General features: G+C 42.9%; 1 protein-coding gene across 6 annotated transcripts in view; it reads right to left on the bottom strand.

Moving 5' to 3' along the window:
* ttll5 (tubulin tyrosine ligase-like family, member 5) overlaps positions 1-20,943 on the bottom strand; it is a 449,168-nt gene that overhangs the window by 173,189 nt on the left and 255,036 nt on the right. For all 6 annotated transcript variants that reach the window (XM_073039478.1, XM_073039482.1, XM_073039483.1 and 3 more), the window contains one exon: positions 13,369-13,556. In XM_073039478.1, the coding sequence (XP_072895579.1) occupies positions 13,369-13,556 (188 nt within the window). The remainder of the gene's footprint in view (positions 1-13,368; positions 13,557-20,943) is intronic.

Genomic DNA, 20,943 nt, shown 5'->3' with positions numbered 1-20,943 from the left:
GGAGAATGGGGTTGAGAGGGAAAATAAATCATTCATGATCAAATAGTGGAGCAGACTCAATGGGGCAAATGGCCCATTTTACTCCTATCTCTTATTATAATCTTATTGTTGTAGTTATTATTACCATGTACACTGTTTAGTCTGTGAGCTTCACGGGAGCAAGGAATTTCATTACACCTTGGTGTATACAACAACAAACTAATCTGAATCTGAAATCCTTCCTGTAATGGAGTGACCAGAACTGCACACAATACTCCAAATGTGACCTAACCAAAATATGACTTGCCAACTTTTATACTCAATGCCCCAACAAATAGAAGGCAGGCATACCATACACCTTTCTTGCCATTCTATCTACTTGTGTTGATACCTTCAGGAAGCCAAGAGGCCCCTGTACATCAAAGCGTCTCAAATTCTTGTCCTTTACTGTGCTGGAAGGTGAATCAGTCGGTTGACAAGATACAAAGCAAAGATCAGAAGGTGGAGCTAAGAGCTATGGAAGATGGTAAGTTACTAGTAGTGAGGAATATGTGGAGAGAATGGAAGGTGGAGTTCATTTATCATTCATCATCATCTGCAAGTCCTGGGTTGATACTGAAGATCGAAGCCCGAAGGTCGATTTTGAGGTCAGGATTGAAGTTTAACAGCTGATTGGAAGTCCAGATCGAACACTGAGGGTCGATCAGAAGTCCAAAAGTTGCAGCCTGCAAGTCTGCTGGAGAAGCCAGGGACTAGTTTCTGCAAATCCGCAAGTCCACAGGAAGCTGAAGCCAGGAGATGCCCTGCCTTTGAGTTAGAGGAATGTGCATGTGCACGGGTGGGAAGGAGGAAGGGACAGGGCATGTTGAATTGTTTCTGTTTTATTGTGTTCTGTGTTGTTCTGCTGAGTATGGTGGGCATACTATGTTGGTGCTGGAACGTGTGATAAACACTTGCAGTGTGTTGGTTGTTAACACAAATGACAGTTTTCATTGCATATGTGTAAAGAAATCTGAATCTGAATATGGGAGCAGCTGAATTAGCAGAGTTTATTATCAAAAAAGGATGTATGTAACTGGATCTGTTTGCTAAAATATTGAAGTTTATTGATTTCAAAAGGCCTTAGCCCTTGTCATGTCTGGAGTGCAGCTCCTTTGGGTCTTCTCATTTCCTCAGCCTTTAGTAGCACCTAACTGATGTCTATTAAGATGATTGGGAAGAATTGAGGATCCTGCATCAAACAACTTGGTATAAGAGAGAAAAAAAAAGCCACACTCTCATCAATGATTTATCTGAGGACACCAGTCTCCCCAGGCTCTGTCCAACTACTTGGTATCCATTGTGAATGAATCACATTCATTATCTCTAGTAGCTCCCCTTTTTCAACAAACATTCCTTTTGTCAGGTGTCATTTGATCATGAGTTAACCACTTTATTTTGCAGTCATTTCCAGATTGGAGTGTAAGGATGTGGGTTTGTGCCACAGCTATCTGGCCAGTGAACTCCCAATATTAAACATGTGGCTGTGTGGTTGTGCCAAGTGGAGGTTAGGCAATACCTCCCAAGGAGCTGGGGAACCTGAGAAAAACCAGGAAACCAAAACCCACCACCACATGACACTAGGTTTACTGACCCCTCTGAATTAGGGTGAGGGAGACTAAACATCATAAATATTATTCCCAAGGGAATCAGAATCAGATTTATTATCATTGACATATGTTGTGAATTTTATTGCGTTGCAGCAGCAGTACAATGCAATATATAAAAATATTACTGCAAGTTACAATAAGTATATAAAAAATGAATAAGAAAGCAAAATAGTGAAGTAGTGTTCATGGACCATTCAGAAATCTGATGGTGTAGGGGAAGAAGCTGTTCCTAAAACACTGGATGTGTGTCTTCAGGTGTCAGTATCTCCTCCCTGACAGTAGCAATGAGATATTAATACTGAGCCCAGATGAAAACAGGAATGTTTAAATAATCACTCACAGAATGTATCAAATATGTGGAATTACAAATGGGCAGAGACTGACATTACAGGGCAATAACAGTAATTATGTTTTAACCACAGCAAGGTATGCTTCCACAAGAATAGTTGGTCTGTTTTTGGCAGTAGGATTCAAGCAATGATCCGTGCTGAAAACAGTGGCATTGTTCTCCCGCAGCTGAGGGAGAAGACAAAGTGCTGGTTTGCCTCCAGCTGTGTAACACCCTCCAGCGCTGCACTGGGAATGCCTGAACCACGGGCTCGGGCTCTGGGCCACTTTCTGTACCAATGACTTTTTGACCCAGAGGTAGGAATGAGGCGTTAGAGGCCACAGCCAACTCAAATGCAGCAGCAGCCTTTATAAAAGTCAAATGCAATCTTTGCTCTTATTATCCTGCTTCCTTCTGCTCTCAAAGTAACCTTCGATTGTTAACGGGTTTATAGTAGAGTTCTAAATAAGAAGTGCTCTGCAAGAATATCATTGTCCAGACTGAAGAAGTTCCCTGATGTGCAACATAGAACATTCGGTCCATAATGTTGTGCCAACCCCTTAATCTACTCTAAGATCAATCTAAACCTTCTATCTTACAGAGCTTTGATTTTTTTCTCTCATCTAAGTGCCTATATAAGTTTCTTAAATTTCCCTAATGAATCTGTCTCTACCAACATCCTTGGCACCCACCATCCATGCGTCCACCCCTCCCTGTGTAAAAAAGCCTACCCCTGATACCCCCCTCCATACACCTTATGATTAGCCATTTCTGACCCGGGAAAAAGTCATTGGTTGTCCAATCAAACATGCCTCTTACCATCTTGTACACCCCTTTCAAGTCATCTCTCATCATCCTTTGTTCCAAAGAGAAAAGCCCTAGCTTGCTCAACCTATCCTCAAAAGAGGAAAGCACAGTGACTTGCTTGTGGTGTTTAGTGGTGAGACAAGGGAAACTGAATTACCGTAGATTCCGGACTACAGAGCGCACCTGATTAAAAGCCGCAGGCTCTAATTTTAGAAATAAAATCAATTTTTTAATTGTGAAGGCCGCACCGGATTTTAGGCCGCACCGCTACTTTTAAATATACATACGTATCGGTAACACAAATTACGTTGCATATTCTTTTTTACTGAACAGCACGAACAACATTCCAATATCTCCTAGCGACTGGTAAAAATATATATACTGCAGCCTACCAGGAAAAGTTATTGATCGACTTTAACTTAAAAGCAGCGTTTTCGATCGGGTCTAATCGGGTCTGACGCTTGCGCAATGCGATCGGGTCTAATCGGGTCTGACACGCTTGCGCAATGCGATCGGGTCTAATCGGGTCTGACGCGCTTGCGCAATGCGCTCGGGTCTAATCGGGTCTGACGCTTGCGCATTGCGATCGGGTCTAATCGGGTCTGACGCGCTCGGGTCTAATCGGGTCTGACGCTTGCGCATTGCGATCGGGTCTAATCGGGTCTGACGCGCTCGGGTCTTGCTTTTCTTCGAGTATTTTCCATGTTGATGAGGGTGAGTACAAATGACTGATTTACAATAATTTAATTGTGAAAGTGCGCTTGATTTATCGTACAATTTCATTGGACCTCTGTGAACTACTCATCAATTTTATTGGTCTACTGTTACGAGGCAAAATGTTTACGAGGCGGCATGAAAAAAAACCATGTATTAGCCGCTCTGGATTATAGACCGCAGAGTTCAAAGCTGTTCAAAATGTGGGAAAAAAGTAGCGGCTTATAATCCGGAATCTACGGTAGATGTTTCTGGTTGTGGGGAAGTCTTCTTAAATCTTATTTTTTAAAGAAACAACTAGGGATGTTTTGCTATGTTAAAAACACCAGATAAACACTACCACACTAGGCATATTGACAAGATTAAATGAAAGGGACATGTTGATAAATGAATATCTCATGGTGAATTGGCTGTTGCCTGAGGCTGCAGTCTTATCTCAAGTCAGAGTTTGGCCCACTTCAGAGCTTTAAACAGGAAATCAAGCCCAACAAAATGAAGTCAGTGCAGTACCGGTAGAATGCTGATCGATAGGTGGATCAGCAGATCCCACGGCACTATCAGAAACAGGGTATGTGTCCTCTGTTCTGGAGCCATTTATCCTTCAACCAACATCATTCAATACAGTTTCACTGCTCCATTCCCTTATGGAGCTTGTTTATTGTTTAATGATTACAGCTCAACCTTCAATACCATAGTTCCTAATAATATCATCACCAAACTCTGAGACCTGGTAATCAACACTACCCTCGGCCCTGGATCCTTGACTTCTTGACCAATAGAGCACAATCAGTAAGGATAGTCAGCAACACCTTCGACACAATTAATCTAAACACTGGTGCTCCACGAGGTTGCACACTCAGCCCCCTTCTCCACTCCTCTTGTGATGATAATTCAACTTATAGGAGCATTCAGTGCACTCCACTGCAACTCTGCTGGGTCATCGATTGAGCCTGGTGCTCCTGATGTGGCCTCCTCTACATTGGTAAGACCCATCATAAATTCTAGGACCACTTTGTGGAGCATCTCCGTACCATCTGCCACAAGCAGAACACCCTGGTGGCCAAACATTTTAATTTCGATTACCATTCCCAGTCAGTTCTGGTCACCTCACAACAGGAAGGATATGGATACTATAGAGAGTGCAGAGGAGATTTACAAGGATGTTGCCTGGATTGGAGAGCGTGCCTTATGAAAATAGGTTGAGTGAACTTGGCCCTTTCTCTTTGGAGCGACGGAGAATGAGGGGTGATCTGGTAGAGGTGTAAAAGACGATGAGAGGCATTGGTCATGTGGATAGCCAGAGGCTTTTTCCCATGGCTGAAACAGTTAACACAAGGGGGCACATTTTTAAGGTGATTGGAAGTAGGTATAGAGGGGTTGTCAGAGGTAAGTTTTTCACATAGAGAGTGAGGGATGCGTGGAACATACTGCCGGTGACGGTGGTGGAAGCAGATTCAATAGGGTTTTTTAAGAGACTCTAAAATAGGTACATATAAGAAAAATAGAGGGCTATGCGCTAGGGAAATTCTAGCAGTTTCTAGAGTAGGTGACATTGTTGGCACAACACTGTGGGTCAAAGGACCTGTAACTTGCTGTGGATTTCTATGTTCTACTCACTGTACACTCATGACTGCGCAGCCAAATTCTGTTCTAATTCCATCTACAAGTTTGCATATGATACCAGCATTGTTGGCTGTATCTCAAATAATGATGAGTTGCAGTACAGAAAGGAGATAGAGAGCGTAGTGACATGGTGTCATTACAACAAACTTTCCATTAAAGTCAGCAAAACAAAAGAGCTGTCATTGACTTCAGGAAGGGAGTTGTTCATATGCTCATCAGTGCTGCTGAGGTCGAGAGCATTGAGAGGATCTATTTCCTAGGAATGAACATCACCAATACTCTGTCCTGGTCCAACCACATTAATGCCATGGCTAAGAAAGCTCTCTAAAACCTCTGCTTCTTCAGGAGGCTAACGGAGTTCAGCATGACCTTGTCAACCCTTACTAATTTATAATAATATACCATAGAAAGTATCCTATGCAGATGCATCACGGCTTGGTATGACAACTGCTCTGCACGTGACCAAGAGAAACTACACAGAGTTGTAGACACAGCTCAGCACATCACAGATACCAGCCTTCCCTCCATGGACTCTATCTACACCTCTAACTGCCTCAGTAAAGCAGCCAGCATAATTAAAGTTCCCTCCAACCCCAGATATTCTCTCTTCTCTCTTCCATCGGGCAGAAGATACAATAGCTTGAAAGCACACACAACCAAACTCAAAGACAGTTTCACCCTACTGTTATAAGACTTCTGAATAGTTCCTTAGTATGATATGATAGATTCTTGACCTCACAGTCTACCTCATTATGATCTTGCATGTTTGCCTGCATTGCACTTTCTCTGTAACTGTTACACTTTATTCTGCATTCAGTTATTGCTTTACCTGGTTCTGGACTGGGTCATGATTTGATCTGTATGAACAATATACAAGACAAGATTTTCAATGTTCCTCTGTACATGTGACAATAATAAACCAATTCTAATTACTCCAACAATAACACCATACCTAAACTTCAAAAAAGGGATAGATTGGGTGCATTGTGAGGATGTGAAAGGTGCTAAACAAAAGCAGTTAGTTTTTTTTCAGAAACACAAGAGATTCTGCAGATGCTGAAAAATCCAGAGTAACACATACAAAATGTTGGAGGAACTTAGCAGGTCAGGCAGCATCTATGGAGGGGAATATACAGAAGATGTTTGATCATTTTTTAATTCAGTGTTTGTAGGAGCCCCTGCACCTCAGCAGATCATTATGCTTGGGTCCAATACCGAGAGAACAAATCTGCACATCAGCCATCCTTATAACTGACACAAAAAGCAGAAATAAATGGCACCTCACACAGAGGAAAATGGCCAACCTGGCACAACTAATGAATTAAAGCTTCCTCATTACTTTGGCTCATTCTCATTAACAATCGTTTTCCTTCCCTCAGTAACCATCAAATTAAATTCAATAGGTTTCAATAGGCACATTTAATGTCAGAGAAATGTATACATCCTGAAATTAAAGTAGATAATCCACGCAACTGAGTAAAACACCATCATAACCATTAGTAACCAAAATATAATTCAAGACCACCAACTAGGTGTCAGTTCGCCAACAGACATTCCACTTCACTATTTACCAGGCAACAGTCCATTTAAAATGACAAGTTTACAGAAACTGGGGATAAAGAGCCTTAATGGGTGCCAGCAAGTAGGTGATGGAGAATAGCAAACAAAGAGACTAAAAAGAGAGGCAGAAAGGAGAACCATTATATGTGAGAGAGACGGGTGGAACAATAAAACAGCTGGGAGTTACTGCTGAAACATAGAGAATAAGACAGTGCTACACACTAAAATATCGGCAAATTCACTACTTATGGAAGGTGAGAAATCATCAGAAAACAGGATCTACAGATTACACAAGGGCACAACTAGAGATTATGATGGAGGTGGAGAAGGTGTTTCTGCCAATATTCACACTGCCCCTTCACCAGTATTCATAATTTGAATTGATCCATACTGATGGAGTTTGAAGTGAAACTAGGCAGAGCGATGGTATAGACACTTTACCCAATTACCAATTGATTTCTTAGTGGGTACAAACCTAGACAGTACCACTGCTCACACTTCATCTACCAAGCAGCACCAGAATTATATTTACAGTGTGAAATGGAAATCTCAGGGACACATAACTGATGCAGTCTTCTCTGGCCATCACTAAATACTTACTAATCTGTTATTACATGACGCCTTGTATCTGCAAAGCCATGCCATCAGTCTCATTTCCCCTCTACATCTGCACCTTATTCTTTTTTTCTCTCTCTCTCACAATTCAAGGTCAAGTTGAAGTTTAATTGTCAGTCAACCATACATGACTATAGCCATAAAACCACAGAACATTACAGCACAGTACAGGCCCTTCAGCCCTCCATGTTGTGCCAACCCATATAATCCTTTAAAAAAAAGTACTAAACCCACACTACCCCATAACCCTCCATTTTTCTTTCATCCATGTGCCTGTCCAAGAGGCTCTTAAATACCCCTAATGTTTTAGCCTCCACCACCATCCTTGGCAAGTCATTCCAGGCACTCACAACCCTCTGTGTAAAAAAACTTACCTCTGATGTCTCCCCTAAACTTCCCTCCCTTAATTTTGTACATATGCCCTCTGGAGTTTGCTATTGGTGCCCTGGGAAACAGGTACTGACTATCCACCCTATCTATGCCTGTCATAATCTTGTAGACCTCTATCAAGTCCCCTCTCATTCTTCTATGCTCCAAAGAGAAAAATCCCAGCTCTTCTAACCTTGCTTCATATGACTTGTTCCCCAAACCAGTCAACATCCTGGTAAATCTCCTCTGCACCCTCTCCATAGCTTCCACATCCTTTCTATAATGAGGTGACCAGAAATGAACACAATACTCTAAGTGCGGTCTCACCAGAGATTTGTAGATTTGCAACATGACCTCTCTACTCTTGAACTCAATCCCCCTCTTAATGAAGCCTAGCATCCCATAGGCCTTCGTAACTACCCTATCAACCTGCACAGCGACCTTGAAACAAAGCATCCTTTGTGCACCAACTCCGACGCTTTGACGCAGGCAGCAACACAATCCTCACCAATTCTAGCTCCTTCAGTTTTTCAGCCAACGAACAACTCAATGATGGGGTAGACCTGCAGTATTTTAAGTCCTTAATGTCCAGCAGGGTCTTGCAATCACAAAAGACCACTTAAAAAAAAAGCCAAATGAAACAATGTTGCTTCAGGGCCAAGGTGCAAAACACAATAGCAATAATCATACACATCACAAGGCACACATAGCACATATAAGGTCAAACAGCAGTAAAATACAGTCACACCAAAAAATATAGTCCAAGTCCCTGAGTCCACGAATGTTGCTGCAGTCTGCAGTCGATCACATTGCATCTTGTCTTCTGATGAGCAGACACCAGAGAGTAGCGCCGACTCCAACATGTATGCCGTGCCACAGTGCCTCTGACACTCTGGTGGAATACACTGAATCTGACACTCCCCCCGGGCGGCCGCAAACAGGTGACACTTGTGGCTTGAGGCCAAAACTGAAACCACACAGTTCCCTTACTGTCCACCACAAATCAGTAAATTGAGCTTGTAGCATTCCACATTAACAATGTCCAGCAGGGTTTTATGATTGCAAGTGACCAAGATGATCACTCACTGTTAGACTGCACACCTCCTTTGTGCACCAACTCCGACGCTTTGACGCAGGCAGCAACACAATCCTCACCAATTCTAGCTCCTTCAGTTTTTCAGCCAACGAACAACTCAATGATGGGGTAGACCTGCAGTACTTTAAGTTCTTAATGTCCAGCAGGGTCTTGCAATCACAAAAGAAAGCTTAAAAAAAGACAATAACATCTTTGGTTGGCCTTACAGAAGTTTCTGCACCCAAACGTGTTGCTATCCTACTGAGTGTGCCACCATCTTGTCCATTAACTTCCCAAAACCTCTGCATTAATTTACACAGAGAACTAATTAACATCTGAGGACTAGAACACATCCTGAACATGTTCATGTTCAAAGGGAGAAAATGGAAGCCTCAACACAGAGAGCACACAAGGTTACCGGTGAGGCCAGGTCGCTGGAACTGAGACAGCAGCACTAAAAGCTGCATAAAACATAGCATGCTAGAGCACAACCCTTTGGACCATAAAGCTGTGCCAATCTTTTAACCTACTTTAAGATTTTAACCCTTCCCTCCTACTTAGACCCAATTTTTCCATTCATACATGTGCCAATCTAAGAGTCTCTTAAATGTTGCTAATATATCTGCCTCTACCAGCACAATTTTTCAGACATTAACCGCTCTGTGTAAAAAAAACTACCTGAAATCCCCAATATACTTCCCTCCGATCACCCTAAAATTATGCCCCATTGTATTAGTTTTTGCCACCCTGGGAACACTTAGCTGGCTGTCCACTCTGTCTGTCTCTTTTCATCTTGTACACCTCTTTTAGTCACCTCTCATTCCCCATCACTCCAAATGAATAGGAGTGTTCAATGGAATAGTGTGGAGGGTGTTTTACTCCGTACCTAAACTGTGTTATATCTGTGTTGGGTACTTTTTGATTCTGCACTTAACCCTGCTGTCCCTGCCTTGGGAGTGTCTGCCCTTCCACCTGTGTAGTGCTCTCCCAGTCTGACTACTCTGACAATGTAGTCATCGCCCCTCTGCTCACTCAGCACATGTATTCATGTCTGGAGATGGATTTGAACCCATGACCTTCTGGTCTCAGGGGCAAGACTGCTCTCCACTGAGCCACTGGCTAGCAACAGGAAGATTAAGCTGCAGGTACAACCTCAAAAGGGAAGAAAAGCAAAACATAAATGAAAAAAAAATGATCATACTGCTCTAGCACTTCTGTTCAAAGTCAAATGGAATCTCTATTACCGTATGAAGTGGACTCAGTAACCTGATACACATGTTTTTTTTACACTGTAGGTATTCATCTGATTCTCTGTGTGGTCTATTTTCATCTCTTCATTTGATCCCTTGGCGGAGAAGCTTCAGCAAGAGCCGAGAATAACAAGGTGGGTCAGTACTGGGAGGGCACACGCCTCATACCTCAGCTCATTCACTGCATACTTCTAGACAAGTATTGTGGAAATGCAGAGTGCCATAGCCAAGCCCAGATTAAACACATCAGTAAAGGACCACACATGTACAGAATATGCTAGCTAACTGTAATGTGTGCTCCACAGATCACTCCAAAACCGAGCTTATGATTTATCATTTCATAATGAATCCACTCACTAGTAAATTATTTTTCTCAATTGCAAGATAAGACAGCTTTCTTTTCCTTTTGAAATAATCTTCCCACCCCAGTTGCTGAGTTTGTACTTCACATGCCAGCAGTAAATGTTGACTAGAGGAAGGCACTGGAGCCTAGGCAGAGGGACAGGAGCTTGAAATCACACGCCACCAGGCTCAAGAACAATGACTTCCCTTCAACCAATCACTTCTTGAATCAACCAGTCAAACCCTAATCACTGCAGTTTAGCAACACTATTCTTCTTCATAGATGCTGTCTGACCTGCTGAGTTCCTCCACCTTTTTGTGTGTTAGCAGCAGTATGAGCACTTTGTACTAAAATGGATGCTGTCCAAGTTGCATGCCATCTTGGACAATGACTCCCATCCACTCCATAATGTCCTGGTCAGGCACAGGAGTACATTCAACCAGAGACTCATTCCACCGAGATGCAACACTGAGCTTCATAGGAAGTCATTCCTGGCTGTTCCCATCAAACTTTACAACTCCTCCCTCGGAGTGTCAGACACCCTGAGCCAATAGACTGGTCCTGAACTTATTTCCACTTGGCATAATTTACTTATTATTATTTAATTATTTCTGGTTTTATTTTGCTATATTTCTACTCTATTCTTGGTTGTTGCAACTGTAACAAAACCCAATTTCCCTCAGGATCAATAAAGTATGTCTGTCTGTCTGACTTTGCTTTTCTGGTTCTAATTGTGTTCTTCTTTGTAAAAAAAAATCCACAGAATTTATGTTTGTTTTTCTTGTGACTGCTGCTTACATGATCCAATGTGCTTGTGATACTGCTGCAGGTGTGGATATGATAATAAACTGGACTTTGATAAACTTTGACCCCTGCTGGTCACTATAGCAGAAGTCACTGGTTAGTGACTGAGAGTCACGAAGCATGCAAAACACATCTTTCAATCCAAAACATTCATGTTGTCCAAATTACATGAAACATTAGGGGCATTTAGAAAGCTCTTAGATAGGCAGGAGGACAGAAAAGGTTAGATAGGAAAAAAGGGTTAGATTAATCTTTAAATCGTTTAAAAGCTCAGCACAACATTGTGGGCCGAAGAGCCTGTAATGTTTTATGTTTTAAGTTAGCTAAAGGACAGCATTTGGTGCCCATATATGTGCAGTATAATATATGTCCAAATGTCCTTTAAATGTCTCTTGCATGAAGCAATGGCAGGTGAATCCACCTCAAAACAAGGGTGGAGTTGATGGTTGAATATTGTACATGTCAGGTTCAGCCAGCAAGCTGACAGCCAGCATTTCCCCTGGCATGTGTGACACAGTTTCAAGCAAGTGGGCCACAAAACCAGTATAGGACTACTGCTCAGACCCGCAGAAACAGTAATTATTATGTTGAATGGCTGCTGTGAATCAGCCTCAGTCCACAACCCCAGCTCAACTTCATCATCAATGTCATGAACTGGTGAGCTGAAGCAGAATGGCTTGGCCTCAAGCACTGTCCAGTGCCAGAGGTTTGAAACCACGTAGGACGGGATATAAGAAGCTCCAGCTTGCACTGGCTGGGAGAGGGGAAGAGTGCCAGTCCCACTGGGATGTGGTCTGCACCACTGGCTTCCGTCCAGCTTCAATTCAAAACTTCCCAAAGAAAACTGGGTCACAACTGTTGTTTTAAATTATTGCATAAGCGAACGAGATACTCAACAAGCAGAAAGAATCTTTTTCATAAAAATAAAATGTTGAGTAACTCAGAAAGATTCCAACTTCTCTCTGAGTGGTAGAAGGAAAACAGGAAATCTTGGAAACATCTGGCGGTCTGCCAGTGAGTGAGCATAGATTCACAGAGATAAAAAGCAGAGAATGGAACCATTCTGGCCTGTTATGTCCATACTAGCCCAAGAATTGGTTACTTGATTTCCCATTTCTGGGCCTGTAGCCCTGTAGGCTTGGGCTCTTCATAGGCACATCAGGTAAATTTTCCCCAACAGCTTTTCGAGCAGAAGTTTCCAGATTCCCAATATCTCTGGGAATGTTTCAATCCTCTCTAATCCTTCACTCAATTACATTAAAATCTATTTTCTCAGTTATTGAGCTCTGTCAAGGGAAATGCATCCTCTCAGTTTATCCAATCAATAATTTACATGTTTTACCTTTCAGTATTGGTGCTGGTTTGTTATTGTCGTATATCCCAAGATACAGTGATAAGTTCATATTGCATATTAACTACACAGTTAAGATCCATACACAGTGCACTGAGGTATTAAAAGGCAAAACAATAATAGAGTGCACAATAAAGTGTAAAAGCTACACAGAAAGTGCCATGCAGACAAACAATAAAGTGTATAATTTTAATGAGTTAGATTGTCAGGTTAAGTGTCTATTTTATCTTACAAGAGGTTCGCCTAAGAGTGTGATAACAGTGGGATAAAAACTGTCTTTGAGCATGGTGGCTATTCAAATAAATCTCCCTTCAGTCCCTTTTCATCCACAGAAAATAACAAGTCCCCACCGGTACCATATCCTGGTGTTACATACAGTGACAGACCCATCCCCATCGGTACTGTACTCCAGTGTTATACAGTGGCAGACATATCCCACTGCTACTACACCCTGGTGTTATACAATGATAAACCCATCCCTACCAGTACTGTACACCAGGGTGTTATACAGTGGCAGACCCATCCTCACCAGTACTATATCCCAGTGTTATACAGTAACAGACCTGACCCACCAATACTGCACCCCAGTTTATACAGTGACATACCTGTCTATACTGGTACTGTAGCCCAGTGTTATACAGTGACAGACCCATCCCCACCAGTACTGTCTCTGATGTTATACAGTGAGTGACCAGTCCCCACTGGTACTATACCCCGGTATTATACACTGACAGACCTGTCCCCACAGGTACCATTCTCCATTGGAGAAACAGACTCTGGAATGGTAGAGCGTGTCACTTGCAGTTGAATTTGTGTGTTTGACTGGTACTTGACCCTTTGTCAGACTTGCTGAGGGTCAGGTTTAGAAACAACATTGAGCTTCAGGCTGGCCATTACTCACATGCTGCGTCAGGAGGCTGAGGTGCGAGGATGATGAGTACGGCTGAGGGTTCTGTTTGGCTGCCAGGCGCTGTAGCACAGTGGAGATGGCATCATTGTTCAAACTTTCAAAGAGAGAATGTCGCAGATCCCCTTCCCCCACACCAGCTGTGAGTGGTCTCTGTCGCTGGGTACATCGGGTTCCCAAGCCTGAGAAAAGAGACAAGGTCACAGAATGAGTCTGGGCTAGTGCATTCCACACTGCAGCTAATGGAGCAACTCCCACCCTGCACGTCCCAGTCAACATAAACCAATGAAACACTCATGTGACAGACCAGTGGTGACAGTCTGCATCAACATCATCAAGCTCACATCTGGGTAGCCTCTAGACTGATGGCATGAACATTGACTTCTCTAATGTCAGTAATTTCTCTCCCTTCCCTCCTTCTTTCTTTTTCCATTTCTGTTCCCCTCTTATGCCTTCCCTTCTCCTCATCTCCCTCTGAGCCTCCTCCACCTTCACTTTCTCCTATGGTCCACTCTCCTCTCTTATCAGATGCTTTCTTCTTCATCCCAATACCATTTCCAACTGTCATCTCCCACTTTCTTACTTCATCCCCTCTCCTCCACCCACCTCCTCCTCACTTGGGAAAAAGCCTCTGACTATCCACACAATCAATCTTAAATACCTCTATCAGGTCACCTTTCATCCTTCATCGCTCCAAGGAGAAAAGGCCGAGTTCACTCAACCTATTCTCATAAGGCATGCTCACCTATCACTTGCCAGCTTGTACTCATTCCCCTGCCTCCACCTTATTATTCTGGCTTCTGCACCCTTCCTTTCCAGTCCCGATGAATGGTCTTGCCCAGGAAGGTTGACTGCTGACTTCCTTCCACAGATGCTGTCTGACCTGCTGAGTTCCTCCAGAGTTTTTGTGTGTTGCTCTGGATTTCCAGCATCTGCAGAATCTTTTGTGTCTATGCTTATGTCAATAGCCTGCAGAGTGGAGCTGGCAGTAGAGGGACAAAAGACAACAGAACAAACTCCCAGGTCTGGTGCACAGAGATCCCCCTCCAAGCTGTATGCTTTCCTGATATGGATCACAGTGCTAGAATCCCACCTCCATGATGGGACTTCCATTATCACAGGAATGGCAGGATTCCAGGCAGAAGTTCATCCCATCTTTAACTCCCAGCTCCTGGAAGGAAATGATGAGCAATGGGGCAGGGTGTGTCAACAGCATTTTAGCTGCACATTACTATGCCTGAGGTTGGCATGTCTGGGCCACACTCTGTTAATGGATGCTGTATTAGGGTCTCAGGGATGGACTACAGAGCAGATATAAAAGAGTCATGCAGTGCCACATCTCCTCCTGTTTTCATAACCATCATCACTAAGGGGTGAGAAAATTGTGGAGGGTGGTTGGGGGCCCAGTACAGGTGTAAACAACAAGCTAACATCACACAGCAATTGCCATGTAAACTTCTTTCTCCCTAGTTTCCCAAGTCCAAGTCATTTCTGTAAATTGAGGATGATAATAAGCAGAGGCCTGGAGGTTGAAGGCCTAACATCAGTGCGTCTGAGAATTCAGAGATAAGAACTGCAGGTCTACAGGCAGCCTGCCCCAGGGTTGGAGGTCTGTCTGTGTTTGTGATGGGGTGGGTGAGAAAGGGGCTTGTTTTGTTGTCATCTTGTTTTGTTTTGTTGTCATTGCAGTTGTTACCATATGTGTTGTTCTGCTGAGCAATGTGGACAAGCTATGCTAGCACTGGAATGTGTGGCTACACTTGCAGGCTGCCCTAACATAACCTTGGGTGTGTTGGTTGTTAAAGCAAACAAAACACATTACTGTAAGTTTCCATGTACATGTAATAAATACATCTGAATCTGAAGTTAAGGGCCAAATAATCAGCAGTCAATTCAGATGTCTGAGCTTGTGGACAGTAAGTGATCACTTTATTAATTCTGTCTATATCCTGCAAACAATTCAGTTTCAAGAAGGGCAATTCAAGGTCATTTTCTGAGCTTCTCTGAAGTGAATCTAGATCATGAGTTGTGTGAATCTTTGGTCAATCTACAGTCAATGTTTGGACATCTATGAGATTCTCAATTGGAATTCATACCTGAAATGCTTAAATAAAAAAAGGGCCAGGAAGGTCAGTGTGTGCAAGTGCCCAGCTAGACACACAAGTCATCCAACATTGCCACTCAGAGGCAAAATACAGTGAGTATTTAATGCAGCACATAATGGAAATTTTGTGCACAGTAATGCAAGAAGCTGTAGAGAGTATTGGACTCAGCCCATATGTCATGGGCACATCCTTCCCCACCATCGGTGGTATCTTCTTCTTGCTGCGTCAAGAAGGCACATCCATCATCAAAGATCCCCATCAGCTACCATCAGGCAGGAGGTTCAGAAGCCTGAAGTTCCACATCACCAGGAACAGCTACTTCCCTTCAAGGCGGCATCCAATACTAAGACACTCACCATCCAGGACATGCACTCGTCTCGTTACAACCATCAGGGAGGTGGTACAAGAGCATGAAGGCTCAAACTCAACAACTCAGAAACAGCATTGCCCTTCTGCCATAAGATTTCTGAATGATCCATGAATCCATGAACATCCTCATTCCTTTTTTTTTGCACTATTTATTTTGCAATTCATAGCAATTTGATGCCCTTGCATTGTACTGCTGCTACCAAAAAAAGAATTTCATGTCATATAAGACATTGCTCATAAACCTGATTCTGATCATTCAGTTCTTGAGCCAACTGACAAAACCCTAAACACAAGATTTTAGCAACACTCTGACCACTGACCCCCTTGTACTGAAGTGGTTTGTTTCTTTTATTTTAGTTGTCTTTCTTGTTAAAATTGTGTATAATTTATGATTTGCATGTCAATGCTGCTTATATGATGCTATGGGAGCTTGATGCTGCTGAAATAAATTTTTATTTGCACCTGAGCACACGTGTACTTGGGCATATGACCATAAACTCAACTTTAACTTTGAACAGGTTTGGGAGGACAGGCCACATAAAGGCTGACTACTGTTCTACTGGCTGGTTCTTCATTAGTGTTTAGCAGTGTTAAGAGTGGGGATTTTGAGGCTTTAGCTCCTTCAGGCTTCAGTGAGAGAAGGCAAAAAGCTGTAGAAAGATTTATCTTTTTCAGTTTATTTGTTTCCTCCTTTATAGTTAAAACAGTTGGAGCAGTAGGGATGCCATGCAGGATAGTTGAATGCTACTCTTGCGGGATGTGGGAAGGCGGGGGACCTCCAGCTTCTTGGACAACTTCACCAGCAAGAAGTGTGCCCAGCTGCAGCATTAAGGAGTTGGAGCTGAAACTGGATGAACTCCGGATCATTTGGGAGGCTGAGGGGGTGATAGATAGGACATATAGAGGTATTTACACCCAAAGTGAAGGACACAGAAAACTGGGTGACTGTCAGGAAAGTGAAAGGACCAGTGCAGAGTACCCCGGTGGACATCCCCCTCAACAAAAGGTATACCATTTTGGATATTGTTGGAGGTATGACCTAGCAGAGGAAAGTCACAACGGTCAGCTCTCTGGCACTGAGTCTGGCTGTGTGGCACAGAGGGAAGGGTGGAGGTGAGCTGAATTGATAGCAAATTTGTTAGGTAGGAGAATAGAAAGGAGATTCTGTGATTGAAAACGGTATGTTGCCTCAGCAATCTTAAGTGCGAGGAAGAAGAGCCAGAGGTTGTGATCCACGTCAGTACCAATGACATAGGAAGGAAAAGAAACTGAGTTCTGCAAAGTGAGTTCAGGGCATTAGCTGCTAAATTAATGGACAGGACCTCCGGAGTTGTGATCTCAGGATTGCTACCCGTGCCACATGCTATTGAGGTCAGAAACAGGAAGATCATACAGCTTAACATGTGGCTAAGGAGTTGGTGTTGCAGGGAGGGCTTCAGAATTTTGGATCATTGGGCGCTCTTCCTAGGTAGGTGGGACCTGTTTAGAAGAGACAATATGCACCTAAACTGGAGGGGAACTAATATACTAATAGGAAGGTTTGCTAGTACTGCATGGGGATGGAGGGGGTGGGGGTTAGATTTAAATTGTCGAGGCAAATGTTGTTAAGACCTCTGACAAAGTCAGGAAGCAAAAGATTGAGCATGGTGCGATTAATGTCCTGAGTCAGTGGTGGAGAAAATGCTAGAGCTAGTTATCAAAGATGTGATAACAGAACATTTGGAAAGCCTTGAAATCATCGGACAAAGTCAGCATGGATTTGTGAAAGGAAAATCATGTCTGACGAATCTTACAGAATTTTTTGAAGATGTAACTAGTAGAGGGAATAGGGGAGAACCAGTGGATGTGGTATATTTGGATTTTCAAAAGGCTTTTGACAAGGTCCCACACAGGAGATTAGTGTGCAAACTTAAAGCACATGGTATTGGGGGTATGGTATTGATGTGGATAGAGAATTGGTTGGCAAACAGGAAGCAAAGAGTGGGAATAAACGGGACCTTTTCAGAATGGCAGGCAGTGACTAGTGGGGTACCGCAAGGCTCAATGATGGGACCCCAGTTGTTTACAATATATATTAATGATTTAGACGAGGGAATTAAATGCAGCATCTCCATGTTTGTGGATGACACGAAGCTGGGCGGCAGTGTTAGCTGTGAGGAGGATGTTAAGAGGATGCAGGGTGACTTGAATAGGTTAGGTGAGTGGGCAAATTCATGGCAGATGCAATTTAATGTGGATAAATGTGAGGTTATCCACTTTGGTAGCAAGAACAGGAAAACTGATTATTATCTGAATGGTGGCCAATTAGGAAAAGGGGCAGTGCAACGAGACCTGGGTGTCATTGTACACCAGTCATTGAAGGTGGGCATGCAGGTACAGCAGGCGGTGAAAAAGGCGAATGGTATGTTGGCATCCATAGCAAGAGGATTCGAGTACAGGAGCAGGGAGGTTCTACTGCAGTTGTACAAGGCCTTGGTGAGACCGCACCTAGAGTATTGTGTGCAGTTTTGGTCCCCTAATCTGAGGAAAGACATTCTTGCCATAGAGGGAGTACAAAGAAGGTTCACCAGATTGATTCCTGGGATGGCAGGACTTTCATATGAAGAAAGACTGGATCGACTGGGCTTATACTCGCTGGAATTTAGAAGATTGAGGGGGGGATCTTATTGAAACGTATAAAATTCTAAAGGGATTGGACAGGCTAGATGCAGGAAGATTGTTCTCGATGTTGGGGGAACTGTGACCAGAATGAGGGGTCACAGTTTAAGGATAAAGGGGAAGCCTCTTAGGACCGAGATGAGGAGAAACTTCTTCAACACAGAGAGTGGTGAATCTGTGGAATTCTCTGCCACAGGAAACAGCTGAGGCCAGTTCATTGGCTATATTTAAGAGGGAGTTAGATATGGCCCTTGTGGCTAAAGGGATCAGGGGGTATGGGGAGAAAGCAAGTACAGGGTTCTGAGTTGGATGATCAGCCATGATCATACTGAATGGCGGTGCAGGCTCAAAGGGCTAAATGGCCTACTCCTGCACCTATTTTCTATGTTTCTATGTATATTTCAATGCAAGAAGTATTATAGAAAAGGCAGATGAGCTCAGGGCATGGATCAACACATGGAACTATGATACTGTAGCCATTAGTGAAACTTGGTTGCGGGAGAGGCAGGACTGGCAGCTCAATACTTCAGAGTTCCATTGATTAAGATGTGATAGAGCAGGAGGGAATAAAGGGAGAGGGGTGGGATTACTAGTCAGGGAAAATGTCATGGCAGTGCTCAGTCAGGACAGACTGAAGAATTCATTCAGTGAGGCTTTATACATGTAACAGAAGAATAAGAAAGGTATGACCACATTAATGGGGCTATATTATGGACCACCCAACAATCGGCAGAATTTAGAGGAACAAATTTGTAGAGTGATTGCAGACTGTTTCAGGAAACATAAGGTTGTAGTAGTAGGTGATTTTAACTTTCCACATATTGATTGGGACTCCCATTCTGTAAAAGGACAAGATGAGATAGAGCTTGTCAAATATGTTCAGTAAAGTTTCCATAATCAGCACATAGAAGTCCCAATGGAAGAGTATGCAATACTTGATTTCCTATCAGAAAATGAGACAGGGCAAGTGACGGAAGTTTGTGTAGGGAAACACTTTGCATCTAATGACCATAATGCCATTAGTTTCAAGGTAATTATGGAAAAGGATAGGTCTGGTCCTCAGATTGAGATTCTAAATTGGAGAAAGGCCAATTTTGTTGGTATCAAAAAGATCTGGCAGGTGTAGAATGGGACAGGCTGCGTCTAAAAATAAACGAGGACATTATAAGCTGGTGGACCTGACATGAGTAGTGTGAAAGTAATTAGAAGGTATTCCAAGAGACCGAATATATGAGGATAGACAAAGATTGATTAGAGATAGTCAGCATGGCTTTGTGCGTGGTAGATCATGTCTAACCAATCTTATAGAGTTTTTTGAGGAAGTTACCAGGAACATTGATGATGGCAAGGCAATGCATGCTGTCTACATGGACTTCAGAAAGGCAATGACATGGTCCTGCGTGGGATGTTGGTCAACAAAGTTCAGTTGCTTGGCCTTTAAGATGAGGTAGTAAATTGGAATAGACATTGGCTTTGCGAGAGAAGTAGTAGATGGTTGCCTCGCTGAGTGGAGTACTGCTGGGTTCAGTGCTGGGTCCATTGTTGTTTGTCATCAATATATAAATCTGGATGATAGTATAGTTAACCGGATCAGAAAACTTGAGGATGACACCAAGGTTGGGGGTATAATGGACAGCAGAGAAGGCTATCAAAAAATTGCAGCAGGATCTCATCAGCTGGAAAAATGGGCTGAAAATGGCAGGTGGAATTTAATGCAGAAAAGTGTGAGGTGTTGCACTTTCATTGGTCATAACCAGGGTAGGTCTTACACAGTGAGCGATAGGCACTGAGGAATGTGGCAGAACAAAGGGATCTGAGAATACAGGGCCATAATTCATTGTAAGTGGCAATACAGATAGATAGGGTCAGTAAGAAACCTTTTGACACATTGGCCTTCTTAGATCAAAATATTGAGTATAGGAGATGAGATGTTATGTTGAAGTTGTATAAGAAGTTGGTAAGGCCTAATTTGGAGTACTGTGTGCAGTTTTGGTCACCTACCTACAGGAAAAATACAATAAGACTGAAAGAGTACAGAGAAAATTTACAAGAATATTGCTGAGTCTGGAGGACCTGAGTTACAAGGAAAGATTGGGTGGGTTAGGATTTTATTCGCCAGAACGTTGAGGGGAGATTTGATAGAGGTACACAAATTTATGTGGGGTACAGATTGGGTAAATGCAAGCAGGCGTTTTCCACTGAAGTTGTGTCAGACTACAACTAGAGGTAATAGATTAAGGGTAAAATGTTAAATGTTTAAAGGAAACATGAGAGGAAACTTCTTCATTCAAGAAGGTGGTGAGTGTGGAATGAGCTGCTAGTACAAGTGATGGATGCAATTTAGATTTCAATGTTCAAGAGAAGCATGGATAGGTACATGGATCGGAGGGATATAGAGGGCTAAGGTACGGGTGGAAATTTATGGGACTAGGTTTAA

This window comes from Hemitrygon akajei, chromosome 3 (genome assembly GCF_048418815.1).
Source record: "Hemitrygon akajei chromosome 3, sHemAka1.3, whole genome shotgun sequence".
Classification (NCBI taxonomy): Eukaryota; Metazoa; Chordata; class Chondrichthyes; order Myliobatiformes; family Dasyatidae; genus Hemitrygon; species Hemitrygon akajei.
The sequence above is the reverse complement of the archived record's forward strand: the minus strand, read 5'-3'. Positions and strand labels throughout refer to the sequence as shown.